The 22,872-nt window shown below is 37.2% G+C and overlaps 1 protein-coding gene across 1 annotated transcript in view; it reads right to left on the bottom strand.

Annotated features, from left to right (window-relative positions):
- Positions 1–22,872, bottom strand: part of LOC128656978 (gastrula zinc finger protein XlCGF57.1-like) — a 68,878-nt gene that overhangs the window by 35,777 nt on the left and 10,229 nt on the right. The window contains exons 3-5 of the mRNA XM_053711187.1: positions 18,112–18,219; positions 16,696–16,794; positions 14,210–14,323 (exon numbers count right to left, since the gene is read on the bottom strand). Coding sequence (XP_053567162.1) covers positions 14,210–14,323; positions 16,696–16,794; positions 18,112–18,219 — 321 coding nt within the window. The remainder of the gene's footprint in view (positions 1–14,209; positions 14,324–16,695; positions 16,795–18,111; positions 18,220–22,872) is intronic.

The following is a 22,872-nucleotide window of genomic DNA, read 5'->3' as shown; positions in this document are numbered from 1 at the left end:
ATTCTGTGAATATAAAAATGCCTGTATGTTAATGTTTTCATTAAAACCTAGAACCTACCGCACAGATAAAATTAAGGTTTGCACTGCTATCTCCTATCTCTCAGGAGAGCCTAGAGCATGGGCAGAAGACCCCATCTTAAACTCTTTGGAAAAAAATTTCCAGACCATGGCTATATTATATGATGATATTAATAAACAGCAAACTGCTGAACAGAAATTGAGATCCTTCAAGCAGGGAAAAAGAGCGGTGGAGGACTACATCGCTGATTTCCAGCTCTGGGCTACCGATTCCCAATGGAATTCTATTAGTTTAAAAAATCAATTTCGTTTGGGGTTATCTGAACATTTAAAAGATGAGCTCTCACGAGTTGATTTTCCAGAAACTCTGGAAGCGCTTATCAAACTAAGCATAGCGATGGATAGGAGATACAGAGAGAGGAAGAATGAAAGACACCAATATGAAGCCTCTCCTAAAAAACTGTATCAACCATATCATGAGAAAACCACTTCACATCCAGTGCCTATGGAAATTGGAACCATTTGTGGTCCTTTAAGCCAAGAAGAAAAACAAAGAAGAAGTCTAGCGAATTTATGCCTTTACTGTGCTAATAAGGAGCATGACGTAGCTACATGTCCTCTACTCTCACGCCTTAAGAAGGGTAAGTTAATACATGATTACCCAAAAGATTACCTTAGAAAACATTCTCACATTGTCTTTACAGTAGGATCAACAACAGGTCCAGAACGAAGCTATCATTGATTCAGGAGCAGATGGAATCTTCATAGATGAATCAATTGTAAAATTAAATAAAATACCAATTGTGCAAAAGGTTTCTCCTGTTTTTGTACGAGTTATAGATGGTTCACAATTCTTAAAAGGTCCCATAACGCACCATACGATTCCCATATTAACAATTACCACTACAGGCCATAAAGAATTTTTAACATTTGATGTAATCCCCAGTTCCTTACATCCTATAATATTAGGATACCCATGGCTACAAAAGCATAATCCTTCCATAGATTGGTTACATAACATCATTACTTTCCCTTCACAATATTGTTTAAATACTTGCTATCCATACATAACCATAAGACACGTAGCACCATTCCTACCTGATGAATATAAAGACTTCAGTGATGTCTTTAACTTAAAAAATGCTGAAACACTACCACCTCATAGGCATTATGATTGCCCCATTGATACAAAACCTGGGGTTGAAATACCATCCGGAAGGATCTTTCCCCTTTCACAGAAGGAGTTAAAACATCTAAGGGATTATTTAGATGAAAATCTTAGAAAGGGCTTCATAACCCCCTCATCATCTCCAATAGCATCAGCAATCTTTTTTGTTACAAATAAAGATGGAACACTTAGACCTATTATAGATTACCGGGCATTGAATGCTGTTACCATTAAGAATAGATACCCATTACCACTCATACCAGAACTAATTGAACCCCTCAATGGAGCAACCATCTTCACCAAGTTAGATCTAAAAGGGGCATACAATTTAATACGTATGAGATCTGGGGATGAGTGGAAGACTGCATTTAAAACTAGATATGGGTTATTTCAATATAATGTAATGCCCTTTGGCTTAACAAATGCTCCAGCAACGTTCCAGTTCTTTATCAATGAGATTTTCAAAGAACTTATGGATGTTTGCGTAATAGTATATCTGGACGATATACTCATTTATTCAAAAAATTTAGCAGAGCACAGAAACATGTACGATGGGTGCTTGCAACCTTGAGAGACCACCAACTATACGCAAAAATGGAAAAATGTAAATTCCATAAAGACACCATCAAATTCCTAGGGTATATAATTTCCCCCGAAGGGTATACAAATGGATCAAGACAAGCTAACTGTCATAGCAAATTGGCCAACCCCCACCACAGTAAAATCGTTACAGAGATTCCTGGGATTTACGAATTTCTATAGAAAATTCATTAACCCTTTCTCCACCATTGTTCAACCCCTAACTCGGTTAACTGGAAAACAGAAATTCCTATGGGATTCAGAAGCCGACCAAGCTTTTCATCAACTCAAGAAGGTTTTTACCACTGCTCCCATACTACATTTATCTGAACCCGATTTACCCTATACTCTTGAGGTGGATGCCTCCAATGTTGGGATAGGTGCAATACTCTCTCAACCTAGTAAAGAATCCACACAACAATACTCAATTGCATATTACTCCCGAAAACTTACTCCGGCTGAAAGAAACTACTCAGTGGGAGATTAAGAGTTGTTAGCCATGAAATCCACGATGGAACATTGGAGACACTTATTAGAAGGCACAACAAAACCCTTTCAGGTATACACTGATCACAAAAATCTCCAATATTTAAAACGAAATAAAACATTATCTTCCAGACAGGTGCGTTGGGCCTTATTCTTAGATCGATTCAATTTCACCATTACTCATATACCAGGATCAAAGAATATAAAGGCAGATGCCCTGTCCAGATCTTTTGAAACTTCTACTGAGTCTGAAGGTAAGACTCACATTATTCCACCATCTAAATTGATAGGTGTTATAACTACTACAACTTCAGACATATATCAGGCTCAACAGTCTGATAAGGACATTCCAACAACATGCAATCAAGATCTAGAAACTGGTCTATATTTATACAAAAATCTGGTATACGTCCCCAGTTGTTTGAAAGAACAAATCATACAACAATATCACGACACTCCTCTAGCCGGACACCCTGGAATAAATAAAACTAACAAACTTATCAGCAGGACCTATTGGTGGCCTCATATGAAAAACACATTGAAACAATATATAACCAATTGCCATATGTGTGCCACAAATAAAAAAGAACACCATAAACCATACGGACTTCTTACACCTCTGCCTTTACCTCAGAGACCCTGGGATATGATCTCAATGGACTTCATAGTGGATTTACCAAGGTCTAACTCTCATAATACCATAATGGTAGCAGTAGATCATCTCACCAAGTTGGCACATTTTATCCCCTTAAAAAGAACACCCACAGCTTCAACTACTGCGACAGTTTTTAACAATTATATAGTGAAACTACATGGTTTGCCGTCATCAATTGTATCAGATCGAGGTACCCAATTCCCCTCCAAGTTTTGGAAATTCTTATGCAAGACCTTAAGAATCTCACTTCGATTCTCAACAGCTTTTCACCCCCAATCTAATGGTCTCACTGAGAGATTAAATCAAACACTTGAACAGTACCTAAGATGTTATATCTCTTCTCAACAAGACGATTGGTATGACTGGCTACCTATGGCAGAATTCGCATACAATAATTCTATGAGCAGCTCTACCAAGGTCTCTCCATTTTTTGCCACATATGGTTATCATCCACGGTCCATTCCAAACACTACAACCTGTTTCCAATCACCAGCCGTCTCAGATTATACCAAAAACATAAGGGAAACCTTGAATGTCTTGCAAAACCATCTGAAGCAAGCAAAAGCAACTCAGAAGATATATTATGACAGAAAGCATAAACCCGCTCCAACTTATAACGTCAAGGATTTAGTCTGGTTATCCACGAAGAACATAAGATTAAGAGTTACTAGTAAGAAATTAGCAGATCAATTCATTGGTCCATTCCCAATAGTGAAAATTATCAATGAAAATGCCATTATTCTAAAATTACCTCCTAATCTGCATATACATCCATCTTTTCATGTGTGGCTCTTGAAGCCCTACTTAGGTCATGATGTCACACCTAATACTCTATCCTCCGCACCACTAGATGATCAACAGGATTATGAGGTGGATTGTATTTTGGATTCTAGAATTCGTTGAAAGACTCTCGAATACCTAGTACATTGGAAGGAGTACAGCGATGATGAGAACTCCTGTCTTCCTATCCGAGATCTGAACGCACCTATATTACTTGATACCTTTCATGCCTCCAATCCCCTGAAGCCTGGTCCTTTGGTTCCTCGGGGGGACTCTTGATCGGGGGGGGATCTGTCATGTCATGATTTACTGTCACTTTAAGTTTAGATCTCCACCTCCATTTATCCTCAATATAAGGATCTTTATTCCCAGAATTCCTTGCTTGATTATTGTTGTTGTACTGAGGAAATTTCTCTCTGAATCTCTCTTGCACTCTCAATCAATTTGAGCCAAATAATTGATCACGGTTTATCCAGAATTATTTAACATTCCTTTTGTAAATTATATTTACCTAGCAAGTCCTCTAGCAGAAGCAAAGCAACCTGAACGTTATTCCAGCTGCTTGTTTGAATCTGCTGTGTTACGCTGTAACAGAGACTCACTGAACGCTGAACTTCGTGACGTCACTCGAAGCCGACTTACTCACTCTGCAGACAACGCCGGACTGAGACGGACGCTAAGGCCTTAGCTGCACTTCTCTCAGAGGTACACTTTGTCTTCAATCGGACAATTAACAAATACAGGTATGTGAATACTGATATGAACATTTGTCAATATAAAAGACTTCTCTGCAAATACCGGATAATGTGAAGGTGTGAATTCAAGCTATCATTTGTTTCCCTGGTCAGCTGGATTATAAACATCTTGTATGCCACATCGGTTATCCCTCACATAACTAGGAATCTTTTTCTTTGAAAACAAGCGAGTGTTTATTTTAACTATCCTATTTGAATATCTATGATCATTAAGGACGCTTTTATTAATCCATTCAGTATACATAGTGTACATTTATTATTCAATAGGAGACATATAAAATATCAAGTATATGATCCTTCCATCTTTTTCAAGATAACAAACGTTCACTATAATCCTTTTCTACTAATATTTGAGAGGCCATCACAAATTAACAAACTGTTAATTTTGTGTATAATACTAATGAACACAATTCCTGAATAAACCTGCTTTCATTCTGGTTCCTAATACTTTAAAACCTGAGTAATAGGTTGTAATGAAAGCAAACACTCAGTCAAAACATAGTGTATTCAATTACTAAATGTTTGAATTATCACACCTTCTGACCTTTCCTGGAGCCAGAAGAAATAACAAATAGACTAGAAGTATTTCTGAAATCTTAAGTAGCCTCAACATTATATTTCAAAGCTCTTACCACATCCAAAGAATGAGAAAACCTTACAAGAGTATTCTTAGAATTAGGACACAAAGAATGAACAACAAATTCCCTATTGAATTTGTTTAGAATTCACAACTTTAGGCAAAAATTTAAATGTAGTCTGCAAAACAGCTTTATCTTGATGGAAAATCAGATAAAGAAACTCACAAAAGAGAGCAAACAATTCAGAAACTCTTCTTAGCAGAAGAGATAGCCAAAAGAGATAACACTTTTCAAGAAAGTAATAAATAATCAGAGAATGCATAGGCTCAAAAGGAGGAGCCTGAAACAAACTTCAAAACTAAGTTGAGTCTCCAAGGAGAATAAATAGATTAAATAACAGGTTTGATACAAATCAAAGCCTGAACAAAACAGTGAATATCAGGAAATTTAGCAATCTTCCTATGAAAGAAGACAGAGAGAACAGAAATTTATCCTTCAAAGTATTTGCAGATAAACCCTTCTCTAAAACATCTGGAAGAAACTAAAATCCTAGAAATTCTGAAAGAATGCCAAGAATGATTATGAGTGAAACACCATAAAATATAGGTTTTCCAAATATGATAAAAAAATTCTCCTTGAAACAGACGTACGAGCCTGTACCATAGTGCTAATCACTGAGTCAGAGAAACCTCTATAACTAAGTACTAAGCGTTCAATTTCCATGCCTTCAAATGTGAAGATTTGAGATCTTGATGTAAAAACAGCCCTAGAGACAGAAGGTCTTTCCACATTTCAAAACCTCTTATCAAATACTTATATAGTGCAAATAACATGTATAAGCAATTTTTTATGGTTTACTTGTAGTTTCCTGACAAAATTATTATTGCTGCCAAGCCCATTTTTTACCCTTGTTATTAATAGCATATTAGCGTGTTATACCTGAGTAGAACAATCATGGCGGCCCGCATGCGTATTTCCCATGGTATGTGACCCAAGCATGCGTAAATTGATTTCTACTAGTTTAGTGTCAGCAGGTGTGTGTGTCATCATAAGAGTATTTTATATCAGCTAATGCCCATGATAAAGGACCCAGTATATATGTTCCCTGTGGTAAGGTAAGGGTTAATGTGCTGCCGATGCGATCAGAAGAAGAGTAAAAAACAGCTGAGCCAGGGACCTGCACACACACATACAACGAGTCACTCAGCCATCTACTGCTATCCCAGGGAGGGGGAAGGAAGGAGCCAGTGTTGCTCTCATATCATTCATCCTGCTGCTGCCTGTAGATGATGGCTCCCATACCCAAGCAAGACAGGCAGTGTGGGCGGAGGCAGCAAATCTGCATCCCCAGAGCTGGATTTCAGATCAGGAGCCCTCATAGAGGATTTAAACAAACTCATGAATGTATATGCAGATCGTGTCTACCATTTGTGGGGATAATCCCCTATGAAAACAGTTACAGTCCGTCTTTGAAGATAGAGAGAAAATCTATAGACAGAACAGCTCTTCATTGCTGATGTGTCAGTGTGAGACTTTTTTGTGTACAGACCGACAATAAGTTATTTACAGAGATCTCATCCTCCACCCTTGTCTGATCCCAGAAGACAGAAAAAGTGTGCACATCTGCCACTTACTGCTGTTAACTATCTCACATGCCCTTAAACTAAATACTCATGTATAAGAATGTAAATAAATATGGCCATCTATCGATACAATATAAGCATCTTTTTGTCAGCATTACACTGCTGGAGACTTCGACTTCACACTCACAGACTACAAGTACAATGACACACGGGTACGTCTGAAACATCATACGTCTAGGAACTTCTGAAAGGATTTTGAGTTCCTTCCCCCTACAGTGTTAGCTGCGCAATGCGCATGCGCAAAAACACACAAAGCGTGGAATTGCGAGAAATATCAGAGTTAGAGCTGGACACTGAAGAACCTGAGGATCATGATGACAAAATATGGGAGGGGGCAGGCGGGCATTTTAAACAGCAAGTAACAAACAAGTAAGTGGTAATGCTTATAAACTATTTAGGATAATAAAATATGCTACAGTGCAAACTAAATATCATTAGCAACTTTATAAGAATGACCTATTTGCAAATTTGGGTTGACTGTCCCTTTAAGTTTTTTTGTGTTTAGAGGAATTTCTTCTTCGGTCATCCCAATCTAGGGTTTAGTTGTCCTAATAAAATTTAAATTATTGATACCTATACACAACCATTGGGGTTAGCTCAGATATATTTCCTTTACAAGACCCCCCCCCCCCCCCCCCGGTGGAAATGTATTATTTATTCAGCCAATCTACTGTTATTTATATGACTTTAGGCTGCGTGGGAGCAGATACATAAAAATGGCAAACAGGAGTTCAAATGTACAGCGCGCATGCAATTGCCCTTAAATTATACAGCACATGCAATTTTACAAGAAGCATAACATCATGAATATTCAAATTAGAGGTGTTATATGGCTGTGCAATTGGAGGATGTGAGATAATTCATTATTGAGAATTCCGGCCTTGTTTTATGGGCGGTCGTTAGAGCCGTTTTTAGAAGGAAAAAAGTATGATTTATTTATGATTAGAAGCTTAGTTTTTGGATTAAAGTAAGTGCATTTAAAAGTTTTAGTATTGAGGTATCTTATAATGTATTTTTTATTCATACAAATTTGAAAATATTTCTAACCCTTTAAAGGAAGTGGCCAAGGCTGGCAACTGGACTTTCGGACAAGATCCGCATACCAAAAACTGTGAGACCAAGATGGTGCTATCAGAAACACATGAGATTGAACCATTATGATCTTGAAGATTACCCTTGAAAGAAGGCAAAAAAAATATAAGCAAGTTGGTAAAAAACAAGGAACTGCTAAGGTATCCACCATCTCTGCCTGAGAATCCCTGGACCTGGAAAGGTATCTGGGAAGCTTCTTATTTAGACATGAGGCCATCAGATCTATTTCTGGAAGACCCCACATCTGTACAAGATGAAAAAACACATCTGGATGGAGAGACCAATCCCACGGATATAAAGTCTGACGGCTGAAATAATCCACTTCTCAATTGTCTACATCTGGGTTATGAATCGCAGAAATTAGACAAGAGTTGGATTCCGCCCCAAGAAAGTATCTGAGAAACTTCTTTCATAATTGAAGGACTGTGAGCCCCTCCTTGATGATTGACATATGTCACTAATGTGATATTGTCTGTTTGAAAACAAATGTAAAAGTTCTTTCTTCGAGGCCACACCTGAAGAGCCCTGAAAATAGCACGGAGTTCTAAAATATTGATTGGTAACCTCGCCTCTGAGATTTCCAAACCCTTTGTGCTGTCAGAGACTATAAGACAGCTCCCCAACCTGAAAACTTGCATCTGTGGAGAATACAGTCCAGTAGGACGAACAAATGAGGCCCCCTGAACAATAAGGTGATAGTCCAACCACCGAATCAGAAAGAATAGAGTGTTGGGATTTAAGTATATCAGTTGTGATATCTGAAAATAATCCTTGCACCTTTGGTGCAACATGCAAAGCTATATAAGCTTCATTCGAAAGCGAGCAAAAGGGAACGCACCCGATGCTGCAGTCATGAGACCTAAAACTTCCATGCACATAGCCACTGAAGGGGATAATAGAGACTGAAGGTCTAGACAAACTAAAATTAACTTCATTTGTCTCTTGTCTGTCAGAGAAAGAATCAAACACTGAATCCTATCTGGAAACCTAATTCTAAGGAATAAAAAAACTCTTTTGTAAATTGATCCTCCAACCACGTCTTTGAATAAACGACACTAATTGTTTCGAGTGAGATTCTGCTAAATGAAAAGATTTGAGCTAGTACCAAGATATCGTCCAAATAAGGAAACACCGCAATACCCTACTCTCTGATTACAGATAGAAGGGCACCGAGAATCTTTGAAAAGAATCTCTGAGATGTCGCTATGCCAAACGGAAGAGCGACAAATTGGTAATGCTTATCTAGAAAAGAGAATGTCAGAAAACGATAGTGGTTTGAATGAATTGGAATGTGAAGATAAGCGTCCTGTAAGTCTATTATGGACATGAAGTGACCTTGCTGAACAAAAGGCCGAAATAGTCCTTATAGTCACCATCTTGAAAGTTGGAACTCTTACAAAACGATTAAAAGATTTCACATCCAGAATTGGTCTTAACGAATCTTCTTTCTTTGGTACAGTGAATAGATTTGATTAGAAACCCAAAACTCTGTTCCTGCACCCCTGAAAACTCTAGATCTGAAAAACATTTCTGAAAAACCTGAGCTTTCACAGGGTTAGTTGTAACATGGGAAAGAAAGAATCTTCCCATGGGAGTTTTTATTCTGAAACCTATTCGATACCCCTGAGAAAACAACATTCTGAATCCACTGATGTTGAATAGAAACTGTCCAAATGTGTTGAAATAAATTCAATCTGCCCCCTTACCAGTTTAACTGATTTAAGGGCTGCACCTTCATGCAGTCTTAGGGGCTGAATTTGGTTTTATGTATAAAGCTTGGATTTATTCAAATCCGGAATAGATCTCTAATTAGAGCCAGAGGCCTAAGGGGAAAGAAAAAATATTTGGGAGCTTAAAAATTACCCTTAGATTTCTTATCTTGGGTCAGAAAAAACTCCCTTTCCCCCAGTAATAGTGGAGATAATAAAATCTAATAGAAAACCAAAAAATTACTATTCTAAAAAGATAAGATAGTAATCTAAATTTAGACACCAAAATCAGAGATTTAAGCCATAAGACTCTTCTAGTAAGAATGTCTAAAAACAAAAATTTAATATCAATTAAAATGACATGAAATATAGCATCACAAATGAAATGATTAGCATGTTGAAGTAAAAGAACAATGCTTCAAGATCTGATAACTAAACTGTCCAACCAAAATGTTGAAACAGCAACATCAGCCATAGAAATAGCAGGTTTAAGAATATAGCCAGTATGTAAATATGCTTCTCTAAGATAGGATACAAACTTCCTATCTAAAGGATCCTTAAAAGAAGAAATAGCTTCTATAAGATAGAATTAGGTTCGGCAAGAGTAGAAATAGCCCTACCTTAGGGACTTTTACCCAAAAACTCTAAATTAGCCACAGGTAAAGGATATAGCTTTTAAAGCCTAGAAGAAAAGTAAAAAGAAGCACGGAGTTTAGATTTCTTACTAAACAGATGACAGATAGCATCTGGAATAGGAAAAAGTTCAAAAGTAAACTCAGAAGTTTTAAAAAACAGAATTCAAACATTTACTATTCTTGTTATCAAGAGGACTAGATTCCTCAATACTCAAAGTAAATAATACTTCCTTAATAAAGAATGAATATATTCAATAAAAAGGTTGATTTATCAATATCAGTCTCTGAAGTAGGATCCTCTGAGTCAGAGAAATACTCATCAGCAGAAATACTTCAGCATGCTGTCGATCAATACAAACTTCATTAGATTTATGAGATGTTAGGAAATATATTAATTTGAAGGCGGAAAAGCAGTCATAGCCTTGTCTATGGCTGTAGCAATATAATCCTTATATCTACCGGAATATAATGTACATTAGACTGTGAAGGTTTTAACAGTAGATGTATTTGTAGTATAGGAACATAATCAGTATGAAATAATATAACATAACAAGTGCCACATATTTGAGCTGAAGAAAAAAGATCAGCTAATAAACAATATACACACTTAGCGTTGGTAGAAATTGTGTACAGGCAGCTTGGCTCCTACAGTAACATCAAAGGCAGGATCAGTTTGAGATGTAACAAAAAAGAAAAAAATATCATTTAAACAAAATATCCAATTTCCTCAAAATAGCATTTTCAGGAATGGGAAAAAATGCTTATAATAAAAATTTTAATACAAAAGTAAAATAAAAAACAAGCAACCTAGCCCTCTATGAATCAAATAAGAGGGAGAGACTTAATCTAACAAATTTTTGAATATTTATATGCAATGCTAAACAACCAGCTATAAAGTTAGGGGGAAAATATCTAGTCCGCTCTTAAAATAACAGATATATACTTATAGAGATTGAATTTGGTACATCTTCCAATTAATTAAGAATATAAAAAAACAAAAAAAGCAAAAGGGCTAAAGACTAGTTATCCGTAATAGGACACAGCCTTACACATTTATCTATAGGAGTACATATAATCAGCAATAGCAAGTGATCCACTAAAAATTGTGCAAATAAGTAATAGTGACATCAATTCATATAACAAATGCCATTGATCTAAGTAAATAACAAGCTCAGCACTATAACATGCAAAGCACAGTCCCAAATCACCTTATTTTATTTAAATAATCCAAATTTTGACTCCTATTTTATTTCTGGGTTGCACATATGCCAGGAGTAGTTGTAAACTTTTACTGTCCTGAAAAAGTGAAAAATAAAAGTCTGTAGACGTCCTTTAGGCTAAGGGCATAACCATAAAGCACAATACCATGTACAGGAGCTCATTGGTGTGAAGCAGCTGGAGCTGTGCACAGACTAACTAATTGATTATTAGATTCATTGACAACTATTTTCATAATCGATTATTATCGATTATGACGATTAGTTGTTGCAGCTCTAATCTATACCTATATATTATATATTCATATAGATATAGAGGTTTAGATATGTATTCTAGAAAAAAATAAATCATATATATATATATAGAAATGTATATTTAAAAACAAATGGAACATTTTCTTCCATCTGAAGAACAATGGAATGTAAAATATTTATAATTCACATCAGATACAACGCTTTTGGTTAAACACGGTTGGGTTAGAAAGTGAATGAAAAGGGTTTTTTTTCTCAAAATCCAGCTCCATTGCAGTCTATGGGGAGAAGTTGAGGAGGTTGCGGTATCCAAAGTCCTGAAATTTGCGCACATTGGGTTTCCCTTGCATGCAAAACATTTACTTTCAACTTGTAATACAAGTGCAAAAACCTTACTTCTAGTGGTGTTTATGCTTGAGCGGGAACGCTAAATACCGTTCCACATGTAATCCATTCCATAATGTTCCAATTGAGTGGAACTGAATTTAATGCATTTATTCAAGCTGTATTTATGCCACTTTTCAACTCTATTTGGTGTTAGATAATCATGAGGAACAAGTCTTATATGAGATTCTTTAATATTTATCACATAAACCATAGCATTAACAATTTTTATACTTTTGTATATATGCTCTAATTGAATCTCTTTGTGCAAAGTTGTTTTCCAATTTTTATAGTGAGATTTGTAATTTCTTAGCATTCCAGAATTACTGTCTGATCTATTACTTTAAGATATTGTCCTTCCAAAATTGAATATTCAATCTTATTACCATATTATATATATATATATTGATTACCAGAATTCCTCTCCAGGTTAAATCTTGACATGAAATCCATGAAGTTATGCATTTTTTATTTTCTATGTATAATATCTATAACATCTTTAATAACACTTCTGAAAAAAAGAAACCATAGTGCCAAGAATAAAATCTTGATTTCTGAACAAGGGAAGGTATCCCCTGGTTTAAATCTTAAGTTGGAACTAGAGCAATCATTCAAATTAATTTCAGATCTTTTACATAAAGGCAAAATAACTTGAGCCTTTAAAGGATCTCAATGCACTTGAGACAGAAGGAATCTTCCCCCGAGAAGGCATGAAAGCTTATTTGATACCCCTGGAAAATGATTTGCAATACCCAGGGATACTGAACAGACCTCTCCAAAGCCTCCTGAAAGCGGGCGCGCACTACAGTTAGTTCAATAGTGCGATCTAATCACATTGTGCCCGCGAACCGCTTTTGAAAAGAAGACCTAATCAGAAAAGCCTGGAGAGGAAATGAGATAAGAGTAACTTTGGGGGCTAAAATCTCTCAAATTGTTTATGTTTTCAAGCGGTCGCTAAGAAAATGTAATATAATTCTACACACATCTGAGAATCCTTACAAGCACAAACTGGAAGGGGCTAAAGTATCAGAGGAACTCCCTTCTAAAAGGGCAGCTGACTGACCAGAGGCCTGAAATGCACTGGTTAGCTCCATAGTAACAGTGAAGAAATAGCTTAAGAATCAAAGATAGACTAAAGCAAATAAGCAGTACAAAGCACACAAATAAACCATAAGGGAAGAAATGGCACAGTGTAAACCTGGCTAAACCTTAAGAGAAAAACAGTAACATTAATAAGGCACTGTCAAATAAGCAATGAAATAACTGTAAAAAAAACAAACAAAAAAAACAGTAAAGCCTTACACAGCAAATAACACAGCACACAAAAGGTTAAATAAAAAAAAAATCTCTAAATTTAAAAACAAGCTCTGTTGATCTAAGACCGTACAACCTCCACTGGTCCTGTGAGCTTTCCCTATTCGCTGAAAGAACACAGGAACACGAAAGGATACTTTGCACAGATGAAGGAAAAAAACAGTGTATAACTCAGTAACTTCTGAGTTCGCATTAAGCTGACCACATTGAATTTAAAGCATCAATAACCTTAAAATAAATCACAATTTTCAAAATTGCCCAAAAGGTATATGGTGTACAAATAAATTTCCCAAGACTATGTAAAGCATATGAATATGTTCGTACTAATAACTGGTGGGCTATGACGGTGAAATCCACCGTGCTTACCTCACATGCAGCAACTTCCTTCTAGTAGATGAGCCCATCCCAGTCAGCACAGACATGATACCAAGGATCTTCACAAGTCCACATTGCATCTGGGGAGGGCTCTGGATCCCAGGAGGAACAGTTCACTGGAGACCAGGGGATTGGTGTACATGTCCACATTTCACCTGGGAGGCCAGTGTCATTTCTCACTGAGAAAAGAACCTATAAAAGCCTGGCAGATAACTCTTTTCACATCACTCTTAACCAAGTAGACAAAAGAAAATAACAGAGCATCATGGGAAGTGGTGGGTTTAAAATCTGGTGTGTTGGGTATCTTTTGCCTCCTCCTAGTGGTCAGGAGGGGAATTCCAAAACATGACTCATGGACTCTCAAAATCTGATTTAAGAAATAAACAGAGTCCTTCTTACATATTAGCTAATTTAGAGAATATTTATCTTCTTATTTATATGGAACCTTATAACCGTATAAAAGTAAATAAATAAAGATTAAAGTAAACATTGCAATACGTACATTTGTTAAATAGTGCAGTAGTAAAAACATTAGAGCATTTATTTTTGCACTGTTATGCGCTAATCACCTTTAGTCGTATTTACAGGAACTTCATCCTCCTCAGTCTTCACCTGATCAGACAAATATGTTTGTCCTCCGTGCTCAACCACTAAGCCATCTGAAGGCAATAGATCTATACGGCCTGTACAGTGAGAATACACGTGTATGTATAAGTAGTTTGTACCCAACATACCCCAGACACAACATATGTGCACACCCACCTGTAACCCAAGTGCACCAGACACAAAATATGTGCACACTTACTGGTAACCAGCTTCCCTCAGACACAACATACAGTGAGGGAAAAAATTATTTGATCCCCTGCTGATTTTGTAAGTTTGACCACTGACAAAGAAATTATTAGTCTATAATTTTAATGGTAGGTTTATTTGAACAGTGAGAGACAGAATAACAACAAAAAATTTCATAAAAACGCATTTAAAAAAAAGTTATAAATTGATTTGCATTTTAATAAGTGAAATATGTATTTGACCCATTTGCAAAACATGACTTAGTACTTGGTGGCAAAACCCTTGTTCGCAATCACAGAGCTCAGATGTTTTTTGTAGTTGGCCACCAGGTTTGCACACATCTCAGGAGGGATTTTGTCCAACTCCTCTTTGCAGATCCTTTCCAAGGCATTAAGTTTTCGAGGCTGTTTGGCAACTCAAATCTTCAGCTCCCTCCACAGATTTTTTTATGGGATTAAGGTCTGGGGACTGGCTAGGCCTCTCCAGGACCTTAATGTGCTTCTTCTTGAGCCACTCCTTTGTTGCCTTGGCCGTGTTTTTTGGGTCATTGACATGTTGGAGTACCCATCTACGATCCATTTTCAATGCCCTGGCTGAGGGAAGGAGGTTCTCACCCAAGATTTGACGGTACATGGCCCCGTCCATCGTCCCATTGATGCGGTGAAGTTGTCCTGTCCCCTTAGCAGAAAAACACTCCTAGAGAATAATGTTTCCACCTCCATGTTTGATGGTGAGGATGGTGTTCTTGGGGTCATAGGAAGCATTCTTCCTCTTTCAAACACAGCGAGTTGAGTTGATGCCATAAAGCTTGATTTTAGTCTCATCTGACCACAACACTTTCACCCAGTTCTCTTCTGAATCATTCAGATGTTCATTGGCAAACTTCAGATGTACATGTGCTTTCTTGAGCTGGGGGACCTTGTGGGCGTTGCAGGATTACAGTCCTTCACGGCGTAGTGTGTTACCAATTGTTTTCTTGGTGACTATGGTCCCAGCTGCCTTGAGATCATTGACAAGATCCTCCCGTGTAGTTCTAGGCTGATTCCTCACCGTTCTCATGATCATTGAAACTCCACGAGGTGAGATCTTGCATGGAGCCCCAGACCGAGGGAGATTGACAGTTATTTTGTGTTTCTTCCATTTACGAATAATCACACCAACTGCTGTCACCTTCTCACCAAGCCGCTTGGCGATGGTCTTGTAGCTCATTCCAGCCTTGTGTAGGTCTACAATCTTGTCCCTGACATCCTTGGACAGCTCTTTGGTCTTGGCCATGGTGGAGAGTTTGGAATCTAATTGATTGATTCTGTGGACAGGTGTCTTTTATACAGGTAACAAGCTGAGATTAGGAGCACTCCCTTTAAGAGAGTGCTCCTAATCTCAGCTTGTTACCTGTATAAAAGACACCTGGGAGCCAGAAATCTTGCTGATTGATAGGGGATCAAATTCTTATTTCACTCATTAAAATGCAAATCAATTTATAACTTTTTTGAAATGCGTTTTTCTGGATTTGTTGTTGTTATTCTGTCTCTCACTGCTCAAATCAACCTACCATTAAAATTATAGACTGATCATTTCTTTGTCAGTGGGCAAACGTACAAAATCAGCAGGGGATCAAATATTTTTTTCCCTCACTGTATGTGAACACTCACTGGTAACCAGCATCTCCCAGACACAATATGCGTGCACACTCACCTATAATTCCTTCCTTATAGACACAACATACATTCACAATCACCAGTAACTTATCTCTCAGACTCAACATGTGTACACTTACCTGTAACCCACGCCTCTCAGAAACAACTGCTAAGGAGCAGATTTATATTATCGTCTTGATACATAAAACCATATTATATTTTTACTAATATATATAATATATATATATATATATATATATATATATATATATATATATATATATATATATATAATTTTTTTTAACAAATTTTTTTTTATATATAGAAATATTTATTTAAGAATAAATAGAACATTTTCTGCTTTGTGAAGAACATTGTAATGTGAAATATATTTGAAGTTTAACTTTTTTGCGAGCGTGCAAAAAACCTCCATCTAGCAAAGGTAAAGACTGAGTGGAAGCACCAAATAGCCCTCCACTCGTAATCTAGCCCTATATGTGTGTAAACTCACTTGAAGCTGCGTGCCTCAGACACAACATGCGTGCACACTCACCTTTAACCAGAGTGCATCAGTCACAGTAAGCAGCATACTTGTAGCCTGTATGCCTCAGACAAAACACACTCACCTGGACTGATACTGGTTTCCTCATCTGGGGATCCCAGCTGACGCGTCACACACAGATCTTCTGTTATCTCAAATTTCACTACATCAGCGTTATCTTTGTCTGTAAAAATAAAGCAGATTCAGTTTTTATATCCCTTGATCTAGTTTTTATAACTTTACCATAAAACAGATTGTGTATTTCCCAGACAGACAATGGTATCAAATACACCCTGCTGTACTTTCCCTCTATTCTTTTTTGTTTTGTTTAAATAATTTTTATTAAGGTGTTTTAGGCAAACATTACATATATACATAAAAGAAAGGATATTCAGTACATACGTTTTTACAAATTTCTTGAATGGGTCAAAAAAATTTTTTTTAAGTGAAAGTCAATCCTAGCGTTTTACAAACTCTAGGATTGACTATTGAAACAAATAAAGGGGACTTTCATTCATGAAGTATAAGATATTCATGTAAAAAGCTCCTTTATTTGTTTCAATCGATCGCCGTTCTTAGCTGCTACGGAAGCCCACGGCTAAAAAATATATTTTTTTAAAAAGGTGACGTTTTCACCTCTTAGCCAATAACCGTGCGGTAAAACAGGCTTGGCGGCAATGGGAGTCAGATTTACAGCAGGGTGAAGTATTGAGTAGATGTATGACTATACATATCTACCGAATACTATCTAATCACTTGAGAGAGTAGAATCCAATTAGTTGCTTCTATAAAAAAGCATAGAAAATAATGATTTGGGGTTGTAGGTCTTAGGATATATTTTCCAATGTTTACTAGGTAAACTATAGTGGGGGGTGGAGCTAGTGGTGAGGAATTGATTCTTGTTTGGATAGGAGTAAAAAAAAAAAAAAAGGAAAATGTAATATCAGCTAATATTGAGCTATCACCTTCAATCGTAAACAATTTACTAAGTGTGAGGTAACACAATTTCTAGATTTTGTTGAGTGTGTATGGGAAAAATGCTACAACTAGATGACCATCCTAAGGGTTATAGGACAGTAGTATTAAGTTGTGAAATAGCAATGGAAAGTAAATGTAAAATTAAGATGGACTATCTGGATATAGATATATTCGCTAAAATAAAAATTAACCTATTGGCAATCCCATATACGTTATGATATATTTAGGCATTGTCCTTTGGGTATTCCTTAACATATTAGTTTGCATATGTATGTATGGGCCCTATACTCTGTGGCAAAATATTTAAAGTTCCAGGACTAAGTTAGGTATATTCCCTCTATTCTTTTTAGCTCAAGGCCTTTATTCTGGTCCATAAGACTCTAAATTCCAGTATAAAAATACAACATGAACTAAACAAGTGTTAAATCATTGTGTTATCTGCACTTATAAACCAGACAGTAAACTACAAGCAGTAAGTAACTGTGTGCACAGCCCCGGCAGACTCTCACGTATTACTACTCACCGGCAGGGAGGGAGCAATGTATTTCAGTCTGATGACTATTCATGTCATCTGTCTCACCCTCTTCCTTCACATTTAATAGCCCAGTGCCCAGGTTTTCCTCTAGATGCCCTGTAATTAGAGCAGGAAATTACCTGATAGTACACAGTACATGGTGTAACAAACATATATAAAGTTTTAAGACAGCATTCTGTTATCCCTCCTTTAATTTTTTGTTCTATACTAAATAATCTAGAGAATATTTTCACGATTTGTATGAATTGCAATTTTGTATAAATTACACTTATTGCAATGAGTGACATTGATTCAATTTAATTAGAAAGAAGTTGTCATAAGTTAATTTTAATAATAAAAAAATAAGAATTAATTAGAATAGCACAATAAAAAATAGAATCTGCCTTAAGGTTTAATAGGGATCCGCTATGGGTCCAAATAAACTAGAAACTTTGAACAATGTACTAATTTTGTATGTATTTTAATCATTCATCCACCTTAATTAATAAGATGGGTGGAGCCTTATAGAATTCTCCTGTGTGTATCATGCCAATAGCACTCTCTGATGAGGTGCCATGCTGTCTATGCCCGTGTGTGTGTGTGTATATATATATATATATATATATATATATATATATATATATATATATATATACACACACACACAGTCGTATGCAAAAGTTTAGGTACCCCTGACAATTTCCATGATTTTCATTTATAAATAATTGGGTGTTTGGATCAGCAATTTCATTTTGATCTATCAAATAGTTGAAGGACACAGTAATATTTCAGTAGTGAAATTAGGTTTATTGGATTAACAGAAAATGTGCAATATGCATCAAAACGAAATTATACAGGTGTATAAATTTGGGCACCCTTGTCATTTTGTTGATTTGAATACCTGTAACTACCTAGCACTGATTAATTGGAACACACAATTGGCTTGGTGAGCCCATTATGCCTTGAACTTCATAGACAGGTGCATCCAATCAAGAGAAAATGTATTTAACCCCTTAACGACACATGTCGTACAGGGTACGTCGCACACAACCTGGTCTTTAAAGACCAGCGACGTACCCTGTACGACATCAGGGTTTAAAGCGGCTGGAAGCGATCCTGATCGCTTCCAGCCGCTTTCAAGGTATTGCTGTGATGCCTCAACATTGAGGCATCACTGCAATACCTTTTTTCCCAAACCGATGCAGAGAGAGCCACTCTGTGGCCCTCTCTGCACCGGTAGCGATGGGCCCGATCGTTGGTGGGTGGGAGCAGCTTCAGGGAGGCGGGTGGGCGGCCCATCGCTACCCGGCATCCGGTTCCTGAATGTGCACGCCGGGTGCCGGGAGCGTGCGGGGGCCTGCAGGGAGCGCGCGTGCGCGCGCATATGTGCGCGCGATCGCGTAACAGCCACTGCCACCAATGAATTTATGAATGGGAGAGAGGGAGAGGGAGGGGGGGAAATAATTTTCAAAAGGATCTGGGAGGGGGAGAGGGAGGAGGGTATTAGGGGGGGCAGCTACACTACAGAAAACATTTAATTACATGAAAAAAAATAAAAATAAACATTTTTTGGAGGCAAATTGGGTACTGGCAGACAGCTGCCAGTACCCAAGATGGCAGCAAATAGGATGTGGGCAAGTGTTATAGAGCTGTTTGGGGGGGATCAGAGAGGTTAGGGGCTAAGGGGGGGTCCATCACAGCTAAACATATTTTTTTTTTTTTTTAAATTCATAAAAAAAAAAAAAGCCTTTTATTTTAGTACTGGCAGAGTTTCTGCCAGTACTTAAGATGGCGGGGACAATTGTGGGGTGGGGGAGGGAAGAGAGATGTTTGGGAGGGATCAGGGGGTGGGATCTTTCAGGTGGGAGGCTGATCTCTACACTAAAGCTAAAATTAACCCTGCAAGCTCCCTACAAGCTATCTAATTAACCCCTGCACTGCTGGGCATAATACACGTGTGATGCGCAGCAGCATTTAGCAGCCTTCTAATTACCAAAAAGCAACACAAAAGCCATATATGTCTGCTATTTCTGAACAAAGGGGATCCCAGAGAAGCATTTACAACCATTTATGCCATAATTGCACAAGTTGTTTGTAAATAATTTCAGAGAGAAACCTAAAATTGTAAAAAAATTTAACATTTTTTTTTATTTGATCGCATTTGGCGGTGACATGGTGGCATGAAATATACCAAGATGGGCCTAGATCAATACTTGGGGTTGTCTACTACACTACACTAAAGCTAAAATTAACCCTAGAAGCTCCCTACATGCTCCCTAATTAACCCCTTCACTGCTGGGCATAATACATGTGTGGTGCGCAGAGGCATTTAGCGGCCTTCTAATTACCAAAAAGCAATGCCAAAGCCATATATGTCTGCTATTTATGAACAAAGGGGATCCCAGAGAAGCGTTTACAACCATTTATGCCATAATTGCACAAGTTGTTTGCAAATAATTTCAGTGAGAAACCTAAAGTTTGTGAAAAAAAATTATGAAAAAGTGAATTTTTTCTTTATTTGATCTCATTTGGCGGTGAAATGGTGGCATGAAATATACCAAAATGGGCCTAGATCATTACTTTGGGATGTCTTCTAAAAAAATATATATACATGTCAAGGGATATTCAGGGATTCCTGAAAAATATCAGTGTCCCAATGTAACTAGCGCTAATTTTGAAAAAAAGTGGTTTGGAAATAGCAAAGTGCTACTTGTACTTATTGCCCTATAACTTGCGAAAAACGCAAAGAACATGTAAATATTGGGTATTTCTAAACTCAGGACAAAATTTAGAAACTATTTAGCATGGGTGTTTTTTGGTGGTTGTAGATGTGTAACAGATTTTGGGGGTCAAATTTAGAAAAAGTGTGTTTTTTTCCATTTTTTCCTCATATTTTATAAAAAAATTTATAGTAAATTATAAGATATGATGAAAATAATGGTATCTTTAGAAAGTCCATTTAATGGCGAGAAAAACGGTATATAATATGTGTGGGTACAGTAAATGAGTAAGAGGAAAATTACAGCTAAACACAAACACCGCAGAAATGTAAAAATAGCCCTGGTCCTTAAGGGAAAGAAATTGAAAAATGGCTGTGTCCTTAAGGGGTTAAAGTGGCCAATTGCAAGTTGTTGTTCTCTTTGACTCTCCTCTGAAGAGTGGCAACATGGGGGTCTCAAAACAACTCTCAAATTACCTGAAAACAAAGATAGTTCAACATTATGGTTTAGGGGAAGGCTACAAAAAGCTATCACAGAGATTTAAGCTGTCAGTGTCCACTGCGAGGAACATAGTGAGGAAATGGAAGACCACAGGCACAGTTCTTGTTAAGGCCAGAAGTGGCAGGCCAAGTAAAATATCTGAGAGGCAAAGGCAAAGGATGATGAGAACGGTCAAAAACAGCAAACAGACCACCACCAAAGACCTACAACATCATCTTGCTGCAGATGGTGTCACTGTGCATCATTCAACAATTCAGCGCACTTTGCACAAGGAGAAGCTGTATGGGAGAGTAATGTGAAAGAAGCCTTTTCTGCACACACACCACAAACAGAGTCGCTTGAGGTATGCAAACACACATTTGGACAAGCCAGCTTCATTTTGGAAGAAGGTGCTATGGACTGATGAAACAAAGATTGAGTTATTTGGTCATAACAAGGGGCGTTATGCATGGTGGCAAAAGAAGACAGCGTTCCAAGACAAACACTTGCTACAAACAGTAAAATAATAATTTTTATTAGACAGTGTTAATATGAGTGTAACTACTGTTCTTTGCAATGTATTTTTGAAATGTTTTGTGCAACTTTTTTGTTTTGGAAAATAGTTAACCACAACTCTGAGATTGCGATTGGGATCTTGTAATACGATAAAGGCTTGCGAAAAGACGATATCACTTGCACAAAACCGTCTGCGCCTCACTTGTAATCTAGCCCTAAGAGTGGATAAAAGTATGTCAGTATATTTACAAGTAGATAGGATCAGGTTAAAAAAAAAATCATAGCAAATCAAGAATAAAATTTACATCTCTGGCACACAGTCAGCAGAAAAACTTGGGCATAACCCCCCCCCCCCCCAAAAAAAAAAAAACCATAAAGAAATTAAAATGTTCATTTCTCCAGATTGTTTTCATTTAAGTTTCTGAACCTTGCTGCAATGGAATGTTACGATTTACAAACTGGTAAATAACTTGCAACAGCCCGATTGTGTGAAAAAGCTTTGGTCACCCAGATAAGCAGTTAATTATCGAAGCAAAACGAGCAGCACTCCTTTGAAGGATTATATAAATACTCGGTATATCAGAGCAAAGTAACCAGCGCATATAGCTGAACAGCTACTTTTCAAATTAAATCCCAGTTTCCTCACTGGCCTACGGAGATCACGTGATCATCTCCGAGGACAAACTGCCAAACAGCACGGGTGATTGCCAGGACGCCGACTCCAGTGGAAGAACGCCACAAGTGGATCTCGGTGAGCGATCACAAAAGTTTCCCTACATGCTGGAAGTCGGTTAAGGTTGTTGACTCAAACACTCAGATTGCGAGTGTATACCCCGAACTCACTACTTTAAGTAGCGTATACCATAAACATTGGGATCACAGTGATACATACTGTTTGCTCCATATATATATATATATATATATATATATATATAATTTTCCCCATAAAAGGACTATCACTGTTATTAGGAAATACACAGATAAAAGGAACGTTCTATTTTTTCTATTTGACTTTTATACGCATATGCATATTTTAAGAATAGTTGTGGCCACG

Source organism: Bombina bombina, chromosome 4 (genome assembly GCF_027579735.1).
Source record: "Bombina bombina isolate aBomBom1 chromosome 4, aBomBom1.pri, whole genome shotgun sequence".
NCBI lineage: Eukaryota > Metazoa > Chordata > Amphibia > Anura > Bombinatoridae > Bombina > Bombina bombina.
Note: the sequence above shows the minus strand (reverse complement) of the source record. Positions and strands in the feature narration are given on the sequence as shown.